This window comes from Podarcis cretensis (assembly GCF_951804945.1).
Source record: "Podarcis cretensis genome assembly, chromosome: 8".
In the NCBI taxonomy this organism is placed as follows: domain Eukaryota; kingdom Metazoa; phylum Chordata; class Lepidosauria; order Squamata; family Lacertidae; genus Podarcis; species Podarcis cretensis.
Window position 1 is genome coordinate 40699464 of NC_137177.1, and position 19517 is coordinate 40718980.

At 50.9% G+C, this 19517-nt stretch overlaps 1 protein-coding gene across 3 annotated transcripts in view; it reads right to left on the reverse strand.

Moving 5' to 3' along the window:
• Positions 1–17596, reverse strand: part of FCSK (fucose kinase) — a 22526-nt gene extending 4930 nt beyond the window's left edge. For 2 of the 3 annotated variants that reach the window (XM_079989303.1, XM_079989305.1), the window contains exons 1-20: positions 17474–17596; positions 15495–15613; positions 14679–14830; positions 14189–14239; positions 13833–13958; positions 13566–13638; positions 13231–13328; positions 12530–12610; positions 11784–11903; positions 8878–9052; positions 8121–8248; positions 7520–7621; positions 6596–6766; positions 6283–6353; positions 5040–5416; positions 4239–4449; positions 2875–3041; positions 2140–2367; positions 1353–1496; positions 216–335 (exon numbers count right to left, since the gene is read on the reverse strand). In XM_079989303.1, coding sequence (XP_079845429.1) covers positions 216–335; positions 1353–1496; positions 2140–2367; positions 2875–3041; positions 4239–4449; positions 5040–5416; positions 6283–6353; positions 6596–6766; positions 7520–7621; positions 8121–8248; positions 8878–9052; positions 11784–11903; positions 12530–12610; positions 13231–13328; positions 13566–13638; positions 13833–13958; positions 14189–14239; positions 14679–14830; positions 15495–15573 — 2674 coding nt within the window. In that variant the 5' untranslated portion in view covers positions 15574–15613; positions 17474–17596. Of the gene's footprint in view, positions 1–215; positions 336–1352; positions 1497–2139; positions 2368–2874; positions 3042–4238; positions 4450–5039; positions 5417–6282; positions 6354–6595; positions 6767–7519; positions 7622–8120; positions 8249–8877; positions 9053–11783; positions 11904–12529; positions 12611–13230; positions 13329–13565; positions 13639–13832; positions 13959–14188; positions 14296–14678; positions 14831–15494; positions 15614–17473 lie in introns of those variants that run through there. The other variant, XM_079989304.1, reaches the window with a different exon arrangement.
• Between the last annotated feature and the right edge of the window lie 1921 nt (positions 17597–19517).

Sequence of the window (19517 nt, forward strand, 5' to 3'; positions counted from 1 at the left end):
TGGGGCTTGAATACACAGCCCTGAGATTAAGACTGTCATGCTGTACCGACTGAGCTACCAAGGCAGATGAAGAAATGCCTTCGAGGCCCTGCTAATGCTATATTTGAGGCTAACTTCAAGAAAAGGAGGGCGAGATGGCACTGAGTTAGACATCTCCCTTTCTGCAGTTTTTTGGTTTCTTTGGCATGTGCAGCAGAACAAATAAAAGGTCTTACCTGTGGTGAGAACCTGCTCCAAATGCAGCACGGCATGGATGAGGGACTCAACACTGGTGGAGTGCCCAGATGCCTGGTATAAAGAAGCCATCACAGCCCCAGCCAGGATGCTGCTGGTGCCTATAGGAGAGGGCAAGTGAGCACAACATGGCTAGCGGGGTGTGTGTGTGTGTGGAGGCCTACCAGTTTTTTTCTTTGTCACTGGAGCCCTATGCCACCCTTTGGATTCCACAGTACCAGACCAGAACCTTGTCATGAGAAGGGCCAGACTAGGTCAGACCAAAGGCCTCCCTAGCCATGTAGATGCCTCTGAGAAGCCCTACAACAGCCATCTCCAGCTGTTGCTCCCTGGTAGCTGGTACTAATCAATGGCAGAGTGCCTGGAAACTGGAGGTTCCATACACCTAACATCTCATATTCTACTTCTATTTCTGTTCTTCTGCAGCCGAAAGAGCAACAGTGGCAAACAAGAGGGAGGTTTGGAAAACTCAAGGGAAGGAGCACAAGGTCTGCAGAAGTATATAAAAACCACAACACACACTAGCTGTAAAGTAACATAACATGATATGTAATAAAACTGTAATTTTAATCATCATATCAAAAAGCACAGTTCCTGATGGCAATGCATCATATCTTCTATATATATTGGAATAGTCCAAGGATTGTCAAGTCCAAAGATTACAATGCAGTTCCTGCTGGCAATGTAATGGCATTGCCAACAGGAACTGCATTGTAATCTTTGGACTTGACAATCCTTGGACTTTACGATACCAATATATATAGAAGATATGTTGCCATCAGGAACTGTGCTTTTTGATATGACAATTAAAATTACAGTTTTATTACATATCACGTTATGTTATTTTACAGCTAGTTACGTGGGTGTTGTGTTCAAAAGGTGGTTCACGTAATGAAGCAATAGTGGTGTTTGTTGAAGTATATAAAAAAGCACTGAAGTTGAATGGAGGAAAGGAAAGAGAGGTGGATGGGGTTCTCATCTCATGCCTTTGGGGCAGGGCAGGATACACGAGGCCCCTCCAACGTCAACAAGAGAAATGCTGCCAGAGTAGACCTGAGGTCTTTGCTAGGTCCCCTTGAGCAATTCCAGGCATGCACGTAGAGAGGTTGGAGGCATACCCAGTCCTGATCCGTGAGGAAGACGTGACCAGGTGCGGAGTTCAAAGCCGCCTCCAAAGTGTTCCATCAGTTGCTCCCGCAAGGAATTCTGAGAAGCAAGGTCCACAATCTGGGTGCAAATCAAGGCTGCTTTCAACAAAGCTCCTAAGAAGAAGAAAAAAGACGGGGGTGGAAGCCAGGACAGCCCCTTTCTGTCCCACAGTGGAAAGAAATGAGACCTGGACTCGGGATGGGGCTGGCGGGGTTGCAGTTAGGATCTGAACTCGGGAGTGGAGTGGGAATGCAATGAAACCTAACAGGCCATAGTGGGGAGATCAGGCAGGGGAGCATTGCAGAGAAACAGGCCTCATTCCAAAGCATTGTGAACTAGCAGGTGAGTAGCTGGTCCTGAGGCCCATTAAAAGAGGAGCAAGAGGCTGGCTACTCTCAGGCCTCCGACAGACATGTGAAAACAAAAGGCACATTTTATAGCAGATGCAGCTGCCTAGAATCATAGGAAGCTGCCTTATAACAAGTCAAACCTTGGGTCCATTTAGCTCAGTATTGTCTACACTGACAGGCGGCAGTTCTCCAGGATTTCAGGCAGTCTAAGCTAGAGATGCTGCAGGGGATTGAACCAGGAACCTTCTGCATTCAAAACAGCTATTCTACCACTGAGCTACAGCCCAGCCAGTACAGGGCTCCCTACTGACACCTGATATGCCTCTCACAGGGTTTCCTCACAGCAAGCAAGGAAGCTGCTTTGGTACAGTTGCTCCCTTCCCGCTGCAGGAAAAGGGGCTCTTACCGGGTGCATGAGGCTGGCAGTAATCCCGCAGGTCTTCCAGGTCTCTGCAGACCAGCTCCACCACCATCTCTCCCTCCAGCCTCCCGCTGCGGCTAACGAGCCGCAGCTCTGGCTCGGCAATGCGCTGGGTCTGTGCACCAATGGGCCTGTGCCCATCCACCAGGACGGCCAGGTCCACCACTGCGCCTCCGTGTTCATAGGTGATGGGAGGGGTGTCGCTCCAGCCACCTGCAAAAATTAGCCCAAAGGGGGTCAGGTAAGAAACCGCACAGCCTCCTGCCCAACCACCCACCCAAGCCCATAACCAAAGAGTGGGACTCTCCCCAGGAGACCTTGCAGTGCTGCAAAGGATGCTGGATGCTGCTTGCACCCAACTCATCTTCTGTGCCCTTGCATGAGACCCTGCACATCATGCTTCAGCTCCTCAGTGAGCCCAGGGCTTGCTTCTGCCTTGCAGGGAAAGGATCCCCCGGCACTCAAGGCAGGAGCCAAATGTCACTCACAGCCCCTTCCCTATCAAATCCCCCCTGCACTGTCCTACACAAGCTCCCTCCCTCCATTCAAGACCGCACTGAGTCATGTTCTGTGGAGCAGAAGGACAAGGGCCCCTGCCAAGCCTCCCCAGGCTTGCCAGCTTGGCCCTCTGGGCACAAGGCACCTGGGGTCGAAAGAGGCAAGCGGCTACCTGGCTCCAGAAAGGGCAACTTGACAAGCCCAGGCCCAGCAGCCACTTACCAGAGAGGTCTATTCTGGCTGGGCAGGCTGCTCTCAGCCAGCGGCCCATGGGAGGCAGCGTGGCCAGCCTGAGGCTGATGAACTGGCAGGAGGACATCACAGCCTGGCGGACGAGGATCTGCTCGGCACCCTCATAGTGTCGAGCAGCGCGGACCAGGAGGACAGGCCTGCAAGGAAGGAGAAAAGGGTGTCTCTGGTTGCTTGGGCTGCTTCTGCCAACAGCCTTCTCCAACTGGGTACCCTGCAGTGGTCCAATACTTCCATCAGCATGAGATGCTGTGAGTCAGCATGGTCATAGATTATGCGGGGACTGATGAGAGTTGTAGTCCTAGGCTGGCGAAGGCTGCTTGATTGGCCAAGGGCTTTTCCGTCTCAGTTGTGTTTGCCCACACAGAGGCCATCCTGAAGGAAACTCTCCTTCCCATTTTTTCAGTGGGGTGAGTTCCACTCAGAGGCATTCCAGGACAGAGGCAGCTCTCTCATGCAGGCCCCCAGATTCTTCTCCCATCCTCTGTCTGCCACCACAGGCTTGCTCTGGAGGGCCACTTGTGAGCCTCTGTCCCTTACACAACGCCAAAGGCCCCCATGGGCCCAGGCATCTGCTCTGCAATACCCCATGGACATCAGAAGCAGAATTGAACCCTTGGTCTATGTAGCCCAGTCTCTGCCTGGCAGCAGCTCTCCAGCACCTTGGCAGAGGAGGGTCCCATACAAGCAGCGTTTTATTTGTATGCCCCCTTTCCATAGTTAAAACCATGCTCAAAGCAGCTTACAACATGAAAAACATACTTAATTAGAAATATAACGAAAGCAGCCATAAACAGTAAATAGAACACATCAGAAGCTGCACAACCAATTTAACAATTCCCACATTAAATCATAATGAGATATAAAAATAAATATACATAAAATTATTATCAATAACAGTAACAACTGCCCCCGCCCCCCAACAACATCCCAGCCCAAGAGCCTGTTCAAGAGCCTCAGCTTTTGTAGCTGGAGTCAGTCAGGGACCTGCCCAACCAGGCCAGGTGGAAAAAGGCCTCCCATCACCTGATGCCAAGATTTGAGCTTGGCTCAGGTGCTTTGCCACTGCACACCTGCCCTTCCCCTGGGGCCTCGGAAGACAAGGCCAGCCCACCTGGAGCAGCTGAAAGGGGGACACACTGAGCATGTTCCTTCCTTCCATGCTCCCGGTGAGTGCAGGAAACAGCATGGCCTTGAGCAGTGATGGCAAAGTTTTCCTGGTCATGTGCAGACTGAGCTTTGCACAGAGAACTTGCCTTTGCCAGGCAGATGGACAGGTGGTGCCAGCGGGAATACAGCTTTATCACTACACACACACAAACACACGCTTGCAGTACCTGTCCAGCCACTTCTTCCTCTCCTTGGCCAGCTCCTTGACACCCTCAGGGATGTCCCCCTTCTCCAGGTGCTGGAAGGCCTGGGCCCAAGCTGTGTTGGCTGCCGGGCCACTCCGTAAGCCCCCTTCCCCTTTGGCCAGGCAGCCCAGGAGGTCAGCAATGCAAGCCAGGGATCGAGCAGCAACGCCAGGGTCTTTGGCCATGGAGGCAACTAGGAGGCAAACAAGAAGTGGCCTCAGAGCCTGAAAAGTGGCTCTTTGGCTTGAAACTGGGCTGGTCCTGGGAATGGCTACACCTGGGAACATTGGGAGGTTTTAATGGATGTCAAAATGGTCTGCAAGAGCTCCCCAGAGCCAGTGGTCCATGGGCGGGCTGGGAGGAACCGTCTCCACAAAGCCTGTGTGGATTCACAATGCAAGTATCCCTGGAGCCAGGAAGAGTGGAGGGGAAAGAACCCTTTCACCCACATGGGCAAGGCCAGTCTGCCATCTTTGAAAACAGCCAGGCTGGGCAATGGCGGAGCTGCTCACTGAGGCGCTGGTGGGTAGAGCTGCCAGACTCCCAGGGAACTCTGGGAATAGCTGAAGCAGAGGTGCCTGTTTCCCCAGACTGGGGGAAAGGCAATCCAGCAGCGGCCATAAGGAACCAAGGTGGAATTCTCACCCAGCCGTGGGCAGGAATTGGGTAGGAGCCCCCCACTTACTTACTTACTTCCAGTCCCATATATAGGCACCCTGCAATTAAATGGGCAAAATGCTGCCCCAGACACACAAACACACACACCCTGCCAGTATGTCTCACCCTGGTCCAGTGTCTCCAGCATCGCCTTGTGGTAGCCCTCCAGGGCTGCGGAATGGATCAGCGGTAGGAGGCTGCAGTTGCTGTGTTCCATCAGGACCCTCTTGGTCTTGCTCTGGGCCTGCAAGAAGAAGGTGGCCCTGCGGGCAGCCAGCTCCGCCTCCTGGTCCAGGCTCCCCTTCAGCTCCTCCCAGGACATGCGCCAGGAAGTCCGCCAGCGCTGCAGCTGCTCAGCCCCTGGAGGAGAAAGAAGGGAGCCCAAGAGCCAGAGGACGTCCCCGACTCCCAGGGGCTCGGAGGCATGCAGCACGGGGAACAGGCGGGCATTCAGCAGGCAGCGGCGGTTGGAAGGGGTGTCTGGGCTCCAAAGGTCATGACTCCTGGGCAGGGCAGGGATGGTGGCACGTCAGTCACTACCACCCAGCAAAGCATGGAAAAGCAGCCTCAACCCCACAAGGAAGGAAGGTGGCAGCCCCCAGCCAGCCCTTCCTGCTACAAGGCCACAAACCAGTAAAGTCCTCCACTGCAAATGATGAACAAAAAGGCTGCTTTGTCCCTCATTTTTAACGGGACTGTAAGGATCAAAAATCCAAACTTGCAACACAGATTGTACATTGAATATGAAATACACCCTGAAAGTGTCTCTTGAATGAGTATCAGTTGTACAAATTGAAATCTTGTCTTAATTAGTTAATGATGAGCCCCAGCACCTAGAGCACGTGTCCAAGGAGGCATTTTTAATTTATAAAGGTAAAGGTAAAGGGACCCCTGACAATTAAGTCCAGTCACAAACGACTCTGGGGTTGCAGCGCTCATCTCGCTTTAAAGGCCAAATGAGCCGGCGTTTTTCCGCTTCTGCAGACAGTTTTCCCGGGTCATGTGGCCAGCATGACTAAGCTGCTTCTGGTAGAACCAGAGCAGTGCACGGAAACGCCGTTTACCCTTCCCGCTGGAGCAGTACCTGTTTATCTACTTGCACTGTGTGCCTTCGAACTGCTAGGTTGGCAGGAGCTGAGACTGAACAATGGGAGCTCACCCCGTCGCTGGGATTCTAACTGCCGACCTTTTGATCGGCAAGTCCAAGCGGCACAGTGGTTTTTTGTTGTACTTTTCATACACTGCTCAGGGGCAATTGTAGATAAATAAAATAAATGGAGGCAGAGCAGCAGCTCCACAGCACGGGGTGGGGGTGGGGTGGCTGATGTGTGGGGCCCTCAAGAGAATGGGCTGGGACCTGCACACGTACCGTATTCCAGTGCGGAGGAAAAACTCACGCCAGGGCATGTTCAGGTAGGTGCCGCCTTCTTCTGCCACACTCTAAAGAGAGAAGAGGGCAGGTGTGAGCGTCTCAGAGAAGGAGGAATAACCAAGAGAATAGAGGCGGGGTGGGATGGGGCAGACTGTTCTGGGGTTCTTGAGGTCACCTGCCTCAAGACAAACTGCTCTCTGAAAGAAGAAGCAGAGTTGCTGTGGGGAGTGGGATTCCCCAGAGACCTGCAAGGTGCCTCCAACCTGTACAGGCTCCTTCCTCCCAGGCCAAGCAGACTCCTGTTACACACCTGCCAATCATCATGATGCCCACTCAGGGTGAAGACCTTGCAAGAGATCCCTCTCAGCCTGACAATGTGTCCCTGGACAACCACGTCCCGAAGCAGGTAGCTCCTGAGGGCCACGGAGGATGTCATGTCCAGCCCAGTGAGGAGGCAGCCAGTGTGGATCTCCAAAGGACCCTGGAGAAAAAGACCAAGGGGACTCGGGCATTTGTGACACACACTCAGCTCTCCTGCTGCTGCAGGGAGTCCACACAGAGCTTGTTCTTTGGGTCTCTAAGTTAGCAGGACAGCTGGGAGAGAGGGGAGACTGTTTGCCCGCTGCCCAAGGGCAAAGCCCACCTGGAGAAAGCAGGCCTGAGATCCTGGCTCAAGGTTGCTGCAGCCAAGTCACCCTGTCTGCTTGCGTGTCAGGCAACTAGCTGGCTGGGGAGAGTTGAACTCTCAAAGCAAACGAGGGTAGGCAAAACACCAACAGCTCTGGCTCCCTGCAGCCTGTTTACAGCATTTCTGCCCCCCTCCTTCCCTCCAAGGAGCTTGAGGTGACGGATGTGGTTCTCCACCCCTTCAGTTTATCCTCAGAGCTGCCCAGTCAGGTAGGTCTGGTTGAGAGGCCGTGACTGGGCCACGGCCACCCAGTGAGCTTCAGGGCTGAGTGGGAGATTCAAACCCTGGTCTCCCAAGTCCTAGTTCAACCATCTTAACCCCTACACCATACTGAACCTTGGGTCCTTGTCCTCCTCATATCATCTCCTGCCCTGGGCCTGATGCTACCAAACCTTAAGGCTTGGCTTTAAATACCATCTCTGGGATTGGTTCCTGTTCCAAATCCACCAAAGATGACCCTGTGTTGCCAGAGAGAGAACTTCTGGCGCTCAACAGAGAACAAGGGCAGTTGCCAAACTTCTTACTCCCATCCCCAGCATGGCCCACCTTCAAGCGGCAGTGCTGGATCACGCTCCCAGGCCCCACTTTCACTGCTCCCTCCAAGAGGCTGTTGGTGACAGAGCAGCCCTCAGCCAGCAGCTGAGGCTCCTGCATGGGAAGAAAGAGAAGGAGGGGTCATGGTGAGGCAGGGAAGTCCAGGCAGTCTTGGTAGACTCTGCCTACATAAGCTGCTAGTCCTTATGGGTGGGGAGCAAAACATGCAATCAAGTGGGGCAGCATCAGGTGAAATGGAAGGCCCAGAGTAGAGCTTAGCAGAAGCAACTGCCCCATATGAGCCCCATAGCAGCTCTTTGCCCCTTCCCCTTTGGCAACAGCTGCTCCTTATGTCCTCAGTTTGTGCCAACACCTTCTAAATTACAAGAAACCAGAATTTTGGAATCTTAATTATGGAAAGTTGTCTCATCAGCAGAATGCACATAGACTTCAGCTTCACCCAGTTGCATAGCTCCCCTGCTGCCCCGCCCTGCCAAGCACACACACAACTGTGCTGCAGAGAAGGGCTGCTGGGGTGGCGTGAGGGACCCTCCCACCAAAACAAGGCACTCAAGAGCCTCTGAGGCATCCCCCAACCAGGGGTTGTACTCACAGCCACATGGGAATGTGCCACTTTGCGGAAGGACCTGCTGCGGGCATTGCCTGGGTGGGGCGTGAGGTGGCGGATGTGGTCGCTGGCAGACATGGTCATGTAGTCATAGCAACCCTCAGGGATGTACGCTGTGGAGAGGGAGGAGCCAGAGGCCACAATTGGCACCTAAGAGGGTATCCCACACCAACAAGCCTCCAAAGGCCTCGAGAAGGAAGGTCAAAAGAGGGAAGCCAGAAACGTGTTATGTAGCCAGCTCAAGTCCTGCACAGAGTAGACCCACTGAAATCAATAGACACAGCTGACTCTGGTGTGCTGTGAGTAGAACTTAGCTGCCTATACAAGCCAATGTGTTTTGTCTGCCCCAGGGCTCAGGATGGCAGCCCCTCTCCTGCCTCCTGCCACAGGAAAACAGCCTCCCACCACTATAGAGCAGGAGATGGAGAGATATGCAAGCTTGTTTCCCTGGAGGCAGATATCAGGATTTTGTGTGCAGTGTGCCCCTTGCCTCCCCGCTGGGTACCCTTGCCCACACCCTAGGACAGAAAGCAATGTGTTGCCCCAGAAAAGCAGCATCGCCAAATGGTGGAAGGGAGGCCGATTTCACCAACCAGATGTTTTTGACAACTCGCATCAGCCCCAGCATTGTATAGCTGTGCTAGCTACAGCCGATGGGTCAAAGTTCAAAACATCTCGAGGGCACCAAGCATCAGGCTGGAGAGGCTGGCTGGCATTGGACGAAGCAAGTTCACAACCTCACCCATCGTGAGAGGCACGGCATGGAGAGCTTTCCACAGCACGGAACGGGCACTTCTCTCTGACCCTGCCTCCTGGACATTGTCGCCACTGCCCATCCCTGGTCTCTGACCCTTCACAAAGGCCTCTTCGCTGACTCCCTGGGCCATGCAGAGCAGGATGTCGAAGAAGAGAGAGAGCTGGCATGAGGGAAGAACAAGGAGGGGGCGAATGAGTCTTCTGGACAGGGAAAGATCTGGCTCCACAAGGAGACACCCAAGCAAAGCATTTGCACATCATGACAAGTGGAGGGACAGTTTCCAAGCTGTGCAATGGACTGACTGGAAGAACAAATGGGGTGGGTGGGAGAGATTGAAGGAACACTGTCTCAAGTTAAAAGCTACCCAGAGAGGCTTGTGGAGATCTGCAAGGAAGCAGGCTTAAGAGCATAAGGAAAGCCTGCAGGATCAGGTCGGTGGACCATCTCATCCAGCCTCCTGCTCTCACAGTGGCCAGCCAGATGATTGGGAGAAACCCACAAGCAGGAACCGAGCACCAACAAACTTAAAGTAGCATGGGGACAGGCAAAGGAGGACACCTTCACCCCAGTGTGGCTCCCCTTTATCACATATAGAGGCCAAGAAGATAATGACCTATCCAACCCAACAACATATGAATCAATATGACTAATCTGACCCGACGACCCCATTCTCACGAATAGAAGCAAATAACATTGCAATCAGCCGAGCTCTGATAGAGGACCGAAGCACATGATGCTGACACAAACACCCTGTACAAACATTACGAAACAGAAAATCATTATCCCTACCGTCTCTCCCTGCCCCATCTCTCTCTCCTCTCTCTTTTCTCCCAACTGCATAATGCAGATAACAACAGTGTTTCATACCGAATGCAAACAAACTGTGGTAAAGACTCTTATGAATTGAAAGTGGAGACACTATATGTCCTTTTTTTGTTTATTTGCTTGTTTGTTACACAAGAAAATCTTTAATAAAAAACTTTTTTTTTTAAGAGCACATTTCTCTCCTGCGGTTTCTAGCAACTGGTATTCAGAAGGGTTCTAACTCCGATGGTTGAGGCAGAGAATAGCCATCATGGCTAGTAGCGGAGGATCTCTGGGCTCACACGAAAGCTCACTCACTGTTCCGCAAAGTGCAGAAAGAGGGAAGCTGTGCAAGCTCCAGCGGTCTCTGTATTAGGGAGGTGTTATTTCCCCCCCCCCAAAAAAAGGGTATTGCATACAGAAAAGGAGAGGAGAGAGAGAGGGAAGGGGCTTCTCAAATTGCTCCCCCCAAAAAAAACAAACCATTTATTATAGTTGTTAATGCCCATTGAGAGGTGGAATAGCTGCTTCAGGGGGAAACAGTTTTGCCGGAACACTGAATACTGTTTAGGCTGCTTCCTCCTTGGCCAAAGGCAGCCTCACTTGTATAAGTCACAAGAATAGGGAGGGAGGGAAGCCATTCTTCCACCACACAAACACACACACCTGCAAAAAGCTACCAGGATTCAGGAGTAGAAAGAAATGATGGGGGAAGACCACAAACAATTATTATTACAGACTGCATCATGGCATAAATTCCATCGAATACAAAATGAAAGCAGAACAAGATGCAGACACAAATCTCTGAGAACAATAAGAAGATCACTTAAACAAACTCAGATCTTCCACACACACGCTAAAGAAAACATTTCATCAGGTACAAAATTGATCTTCCACAAATGGTAAGGTTACACCTCAGGGAAAGCCTTCCTCTAAACAAGAACGACTTCCATAAGCACTTAAACGTCATCTCAGGGGGTGCCTGACTGTTTTTGGTTGGGAATTGATTCCAGAGAGCTTATGCTGCAATACTAAAAGCCTGGTTTCTAATGCAGGCTAAGGACACCTCTGGGGCTGGCAGTACTCTGGGGCTGCAGTTGCAGGGCAGCCATCTATGGTGCAAGGCAGCTCTTTGACCCTTGAGATATGAAGAAAATGCTTTTGTGACAGATTATGCAATAAAGCCCTCTCGGGGTCAGATCATGATGTCCTTGGCAGCTTGAGGCATTCTTCCCGATGCCCAAGAAACCATCACTGCAATCGGAACGCTAAAGCCAGCCCAGCCTCAATGCCACCTGCCTCCTCATAGGGGAAGATGGGGAGCGGGCAACACAACTGCAGCTCTGTTATAGCATATTTTGGTGCACATGGGCATCCCAACATTTTGCAGCTGGAGCACTATGCTTCCAAAAAAAACCCAGCAGGAAGAGGTAACTCAAATGGAGAAGAATTCACCATGGCAGGGAAGCCTTGAAGGGCTTGCAAAGCTGCAATAGGACCTAAGAACACTAGTGTGCCCACAATCCTCACAGCACTGCTTCCTGCAATAGCTGTTACTGTGAAGAAGTGGAGGGGGGAGCACATTCTCCCAACAACTCAATGCTGCAGTTGGAGAACAGGGGAAATGCTTTGCCCAGGAGAAGATGTGCTAGGAGGTGGTGTTGGGGACATCCTCTGGATCACTTGCATTGACTGGAGGCAGCAGCCCATTCTGGGCTTGGGAAGACCCCAGTTGGTGCCCTCCAGGTGCTGGCTGCAGATGGCGGGAGCTGTATTCCAAGAGGATGCCATGTCAGCTGCCCCCCAGCTTGACTTGGCAACTCTTAACACAATCTTCAAGAGCACTTTGACCTCAAACTCAGGTTGTACTGGCCTTTTGAAGGCTGACTCAATGGGCCCAAAGCCCCACAGCTTACTCACCTGGCCTTCACCCTGCGACCATCCATTGTGGGGGTCGCTGGCCAGGGGCTTGCTGCCGGCCACTCAGGACTTCCCCCAGACCAGCTGCATTCACACCTGGGCAGATTCATCTGCAGCCACCCAGGTGATTTCCTCTTCCCTAACCTGCCTCTTCTTAAGGGCCTCACCTGGATGGCGGGGGCTCCTGAGTCCAGCCCCAGGTAGGTGCAGGCATCAAGGGGTGGGATGACATGGGTGGCCAGAAGCTGCTCCGCTGCTTCAGAGGAGAAGAAGACAACCCCACACACCTGCAGGGGTAATAAGAAGCTCAGCTTTTCTAGGGTTTTCAGCCCTGCAGACTAGTGAGATTTCAAGAGTTTTAGGCAGATGGTTCTGCAGCAGGCTTGCCCCGCAACTAAGGGCTTGCCCACACTTAATTTTTGCCCTGCACTTTCTAGCCACAGGTCCATGCTTCCCCCCCACCCCCAATTTTCACAGGAAAACCAGCTCTTTGATGCAGAATCAGAATACATAGCAATTTGGGTTTCCACAGATTGCCATTTGTTCTGGTTCAGTCTACCTCTGAATACCAGATGATGGGGAATAACAATGGGAAATGTGAAGTTTCACTCGGGTCCTGCTTGGGGGCTTCCTTTCCTTGGGGGCATCTGGTTGGCTATGGTGAGAATGTCGGGTCGGCCGGGGGCATGAATGACCCCCAGGCAAATGACAGGAACGTTTCCAGCTTGTCCCTCCCATCAGCATGCAGCTCTAGGGGGTTCCGACAGCCTTCCCCGACAATTTATAGTGACTCATGTCTTGGAGACATTGAGCACACATCCAGAAACTCAACAGAGAATAGGATGCTGCACTAGATGGGTCTGATCCAGCTGCAGGGCTCTTCTTGTGACTCCAGCCCAGGCCCAGAACTCACCAGTGGGACCTTCCCGTCTGGCCCCACACACTGCCGGATTTGGTCTTCAGGGCTTTGGTAGAAGATGTCTTGCACCACCCCCTGGAGGGACAAGGATGAGCAGAGTTACCCCAAGGAGCATCAACAGCTAATGCACTTGGGCAGCAATTATCTGTGAGAGGAGGGCCTAACTAGACACGGTGCTAATCACTTTGTTGGCTTTTTAATTTTTTATTTTTCTCTGACATCATAGCCCGGAGACTGATGCTTTCACCCTTTGTCTCCTCCACAGTCCTGATCTGGCCTGCATCTGCCAAACCACATCTACAGTATCTGCCCTGGAAGGAAAGATACACAACTATGTCTTCTTACAGGACCCATGAAAGTAGTGGGGCAAGTGAGGAGAGGCATCTTCAGATGCTGCTGGGTTTGTAGCTCCCATCAGACCCCGCAAGCAGCATGGCTAATGGCCAGGGGAGATGGGAGTGTGAGTCTAGCAATGCCTGGAGGAAAGCAAGCAGCCCAGGAGAACGATGCCATCAAAGGAAAAAACACCCAAAAGAACTCTGGGCCTGAAACTTGTTGTCCATTACTTTTGGGAATTGTAGAGGCTTTCCAGCCCGAGTGCCAAAAGGGTCAGCCAGAATGCTCCTCTGCCTGTCCCAGGCAGGGGGTTATAGGGGAAACTGGGTGGCTGCTGGAAGAGGCCTTGGGCGAGGTACCTGAGTGTCAGCAAGGTAGACTCCATGCTGCCTGGCATAGGAGATGCTCCCGGGCACAGCAATGACTCTCACCCCCTGGAATCCATGCCAGTCGATCTCTGGGAGGGGAGGGGAGGCGTCAAGCTTTACATCAGATTTGGCAAGTCTTGCCCATAGAGGAACACCCACCCACAACCTCCCAAAATAGATATCAAAATTAAAGGAACACCTCAAAATGAATCAGGGGAGGAGAAAGAAGGCACTTTTCAGCTATTCCTCAGGACGTAACCTCTTCCGGCTTGCAAAGAACCACCACTCTCTCCCAGCCAGTCCTTGAGGCCTCCCATACACCTCACCTGTCATGGTTGGGACTGTGAGAAGCATATCTGTGCTGGAAACCCAGACCCCTGGGGGGGAGCCTCTGCACACCTGGAAATGGAGGCAAGGAGGAGGAATTTGAGCCTGTAGGAGCAGGAGCAGCACCTCTGAGCCCCTGCAGGGCATGGTGGGGGTTGGCAGGGAGAGGAGGTGAGTGGAAGGCTTGCCCACAATCTCAGCAGGGCCAGGGCAAAGCCCACCAAGGCACTGAAACAGGACGGCCTGCAAGGATCCGCCCCACTGACCTGGTGCATCAGGGTTGCAAGGAGGCTGTCCAGGTTGCAGGTGAGTGCCTCAGTGGGGGCCGCAGGCTCCTCCATGGGGAGGCAGGTGAATGCTCGACTGCAGTCATCGAATAGGAAGTCCCGGCCCTGGCAAGAAGGAAAGCAGAATAGCAGAGCAGCAGAGGGAGCAGGCCGAAGGCACAGCCTCCAAGTACTTCGGCTGAGGATTAGGAGCAGGTCGTCCCACCCAAGAGGAGGGAAGTCTCCTGCTGTGGAAGCTCTTATCCTTGGTGCCTGACTAGAAATAGGCACCGCCCTCTTGCTTTTCTGAGGATCGCACCCAAGCATGGTCAGTGCAACCCCACCACAGAGCTCACCATGTGCAGAATGAGGATCCAGGCCTTTTGCAAGACATCAGATGTGACCACCTGGAAGGAACATCAGACAGGGGTCTCTTAGATTAGGAAATACAGTGGTCTGGAAGCTGAGAGACAAAAGAGGTGCCATGAGCAGGGCAGAGGAGGCAGAAGGAGGCAGCCTGGGGTCAGGGATCCTAGGAGTCCATTCTAATTACTGCTTTCATAAATGTCTACATCTTCTATTAGTTTGATTTTTAAAAAATTAAAGAGAAATAAATAAATGTCATAAATGCATAGAGAAGGGGTGTTGGCACTTAGCTGGCCACTGTGAGAACAGGATGCTGGGCTAGGATGGGGCCTCGGCCTGATGCAGTGCTGTGATGGTACCAGGGCAGATATCACAACATTGCCCTCCCATACCTGCTCAGTCAATAGGTGCCCTTAGACATGAGGGTGGGGGGATTCGGCTGGTGGAGGTCAGTTGGCACTTGTTTTCTCCCTTGCTCACCGTGTAGCCTGCTCGAGCGCTCAAGTGCTCAGCTGCCACCAGGAGCGCATTGAGAGTGGCTCCTCCACTGCCAACCTGGCCCTTGGGGTCTTCAACTGTGAGCAGGATGGGCTGTCGCCCCAAGGAGCTCCGATCCCTGCGGATCTCCAGCTCTGGAAGCCAAATGAATAGAGACTCAGTTAGTAAACACAGGTCACAGCATAGAGAGGGCGAAGGAAGAAGGATCCCTGCAGCTTGTGAGAAGCCCTGGAGGTAGGAGTGGAAGGGTCAGTGGCTCCCAGGTTGGTCCCAGCCTTTCCTGCATCCCTCAGTCCTGCCAGCCCTTGTCTGATGCTGGTCCAGCCACGCCTGCAGGTGGGTTCCCAAATACTAAAAGGTTTCACGGTGACCGAGGACATTGCTTGGGCTTGCTTTTGGTTAGGCAACAGAATATTAAAAGCTCATAATTAGCTGCTAAGCCTGCCACCTCCCCAAAGACATCAAATCTAGCCTAAAGGGCGAGAATAGCAGTTAAAGGATTGTCTAAGATCAACAAGATGTCGTCAGTGAAAAAATTAATACCATACTGCCAACTCATTTTAAAAAACCCCATAGTGCTCTACAACAAAATCATGAAAGCATAATGAAATTACAAAATCATAAAATAGCTCTGGATTTTCAACAAAGGGTTGAGTGAGGTGGCCTACAAGCTCCACTCCAACTTCGTTGTTCTGAGTCCCACCCCACCCCCCTCATTTTTAATTCAGCTCCAGCCCTAACCTTGCCCTGCAATGTGTTGGCTCGGATCCCTGTGTGTACAGGAAGGCCTCCACTCACCTTTTTGGAAGGCAAAGACACTGTCCTTGTGCTGACATGTCAAAACGATGACGGTCCAGTCCACCTCTCCTCCAGCCATGCGTTTAAAACAGGCCTCTCTGCTTTTCGCACTGCTGAGCCTGCAAATAAGGGAGCCACCTGCCAATCAAGCTCAGCTTAAAAGCCACTGATCTAAGTGACACAATTACACAAGCCCTGCCAAATCACAAGGTTGGACCCCTCCAGTATCTATTAGTGAACATGGAAAAGGGGGGGTGGCATATGTCAGCCCAACCATGCAGTTTTTGGGTCTACTGAAGAGCCAACATGTTTTTTTGTTGGACTACAACTCCTATCACCACTGAACACTGGGTCATTTTTGGCTATTGCTGATGGGAGATGGAGTCCAACAACTTCTGGGGGACACCATATGGATGCAGTGGGTGAAGAGAGCAGGGGAGCCAGTGTTCCAATTGCTGTCTGCTTATGAATCTTGCTGGCTGATGAATGTGGGCTACCTGCTGTCTCACTGGACTACTGCGAGTCCCTGTGCCTGCCTGTAGGTAAACCTAAGTGGGTATAACTTCCCTAATGCATACATTGTTCTTTCCCACTTCCCTCCTCCTGCCCATGCAATCTCAAATATACATTGGATGCCCCTTTCGGGACAGGGGTGGGTAGGGCAGTGGCGGCTCTCCTCTGGTGCACTCTATAAACACCAGGAACATCATGGATGATGTTTTATGTAAAAATAAATAATACAAAGGTTACTGCATATCACCAAAGGGCATTGCATTTATCACTTTCATACTTCACTCAAAAAGAGATTGATTCATGTCCACTTCCTCCTGGATAAAGTTTATTTATGCTGATAAAGTTTTTCGGTCTCAAAGTTCCCCAGAAGGCAAGGGATCCTTGATAGGTCTGTGGGGAGCTTTGGGTCTCTGGCTTTTGTGGTCACTTCCCACCATTCTGGCAGCAAAGCAGTTGTGAAGATCCTGCTCTTTCAGCGCTTTTGCGAAGCCCTCCCATCCCAAATGAGTTGGGCATCATTCCTTCTTTCACAAGCTGAACAAACTAAGCTGAATATATAAATATAAAACATGCAAAATTAGCATAATTTATACCGGCTGCAAAATTTGTTTTTCTCTAATGCCACTGAACATAGACATAAGTGTTTTAATCAGCAAAGCCCGGCGTAAAAACAGTCCTGGGCATTAACTTGGGCAGGGAAAACAAAACAAATTGCGCCAGGACTACTTGGCATTGGCATCCTGCCCCCCCCCCGCCCAAGTAGGTGACCCTATTTTGTACCACAGTGAAACAAAGAGTTTGTGGGAACTTGTCACAGCCCCCCTTCAAATATTTGCATTTTTGACAGGCATGCGTGCAGTCAACAACCAGTGCCAACACCAAGGCCTTCCTAATGGGCTCCCTGCCAACATCATCCCTGAAATTTTATCCTTTCCCAGTTCCATTGTTTAGAGAGGGAAAAAACCCACCCCACAGTCTCACCCCAGAGGGCTCAGCATCTGAAGAATTCTTACTAAGCTTTTACATGTTTTACTTTTTTGTCATTATTGTTACATTTCTATCCCACTACCTTTCCTACAAAGAGCTCATGGAGGTGTAGATGGTTCTCCCCTCACCTCCTCATTTTTATCCTCACCTCACATCAACCCTGTGAGGTAGGTTAAGCTCAGAGAGAGAGAGAGAGAGAGAGACTGCCATGACTGAACGGAGTTTTGAACCCAGGTCTCCCAAGCCCTGGGAGGCCAGGACTACACACCACACGACCATTCAGCTGCCCTTGAGGCGACGGACATTCCCTCCCTCATAGGAGCCAGGCTTCCCCTCCACCCCTCGTGGGAAGGACTTTTCGGCCCTTTCACGGGGCTTCCTTCCTGAGGCCCACTTTGCAGGTAGCGAAGCTGCTGCAGCCCGAAAGTGCATGACACGCTTACACGGGAGTAAGTCCCACGGGAGCCAAAACGACTTACTTCCGAGTAGACGTGCAGCAGAGCACGCTGAGGCTGCAAGCCCCTTAATAATATCGGATTAATCGGCCCCTCCTTAACACGCCACGACAACTTCCTCCTCTTGCACTGGCGCTTTAACTGAGCCCTCTTTCCCCTAGATCCCCACCCCACCCCGAGATTTGCACTCTGGGAAATGTAGTCCATTCACTCACAAACAGGAGAAGGTCCATCTGCCCGTAGAACTACACTTCCCAGAAGGCGTTATGCTTCGAGCCGGGAGGGCGGGCTGCTCTTCCTCCTTTAAAGGCGCAGGCCATCCTTCGCTCACATGGGTGCCTCCAAACCAGCCCCTGCGGCGGCGGAGATAGCGATATTGCAGGGTTTGAGTCAGCACCAACTTGCAATGCTAATTCCTTGGAAGTTTTATATGTGTGTGCTTGCGTTTGCGCGCACAGTGGTCCTATGCGCCTTACTTTGAAGAAAAGTTCCCTGAGTTCAGCAGGCGTTAACTCTCAACTAGATGTTCAGCTAGGAATGAGCCCCTAGGACCTTCATTGGTACCTTTGGGTGGATGCTCCAGACCCTGAGCTTTCACTTATGTTATGTATTGAAGTTCTCACCCTGGGCCAGCAGGGGGATACTATAGATAGTTTTCACTCAGGTCCACATATGCAAATAAGGAATTGAAAGTGACGTTCAGTGATTGGATAGTTACAGAAAGTTGCTACTGTTGCTTTGTAGTGGAGCTCTGTATAAGCAGGCTGGCTGAACCATTCAGTCCAGTTCTGTTCTGGCCTGTGAATAAACAAGAGCTGTCTGAAGAATCGCTGTGTCATCTGATATGTTCACCCACAACTTAACAACTTAAATATTAAAAAGTAAGTCTCGGGACCTCTGAGAAAGAAATTTAGGAGGGTACCTTTCCAAGCAAACTATGAGAGTGCCTTTGTGAAGTGAAATGAGCCAAACGCTCACCTTTGGTGGACATGCCCAAGGATTAAGACTTTCTGGGAGATGATTTATAATGAAATGAAAAAGGTATTTAAATATACCTTTCAGAAGAAACCAGAGGCCTTTCTCCTGGGCATGGTCGGCCAATTGGTGTCAAAGAAGGATAGAACTTTCTTTATGTATGCCACAACAGCAGCAAGAATACTTATTGCAAAGTACTGGAAGACACAAGATTTACCCACCCAGGAAGAGTGGCAGATGAAGGTGATGGACTATATGGAACTGGTGGAAATGACTGGCAGAATCCAAGACCAAGGAGAAGAGTTGGTGGAAGAAGATTGGAAGAAATTTAAAGTTTATCTACAGAAACATTGTAAAATTAAGGAATGTTAGAAGGATGTTGGAATGAAGCTATGTGGTTTTAGCAGAAATGTTATAAAGGATTAAGTAAAAATGGATTGGTAATTAGTGAAAGAGGAGAATGTAAAAATATAGTATATCAAGATAAATTTTTTTTAGGATAATAACAAGGATGGAAAGGATTTGCTGAAATATCTAATTGAACTAGAATACAAAAAAGGGAGGTGTGAGGAGGTCAAGGAAATAAGCAAAGGAAAGAAAGTTATGTAAAGGTTGGATTTGTGGGGTTTTTTTCTTTTTTTGTTTGTTTTTGTGTTTTGTCTGTTTAACTTTTTCTACTTTTCCTTTTGTAACCTTTAAAACTTTAATAAAATCTATTAAAAAAATATATGAAATGAGCCAAACGCTTTTCCCGCCTGTGGCCTGCCACTCTTCTTAGTTAATCAGCAAAGTCAGAGTTATGATTGACGACGAGCGCGTTGTTCTGACACCAGGGAAAATAATCCCCGGAGTCTTAAAAGCGGTCGTTTCCTCCTCCCATTTAGTGTGCTTTCCCTACATCCTCCTCATTTTCTAGCCCTTGGAATCTCCACCGTTTCCACTGCCTTTACTCCCAGGCAGCAATACTGTATGCATTTTTCTTCTCAGAAAAGTGGTCCCTAAAAGGCTTCTTCTGAGATCAGGTAATCTCTAAAGAAAGTCATTTTCTGCAAATACTACGACATAGTATGTGCAGGCGGATGTTAAAGAGAAA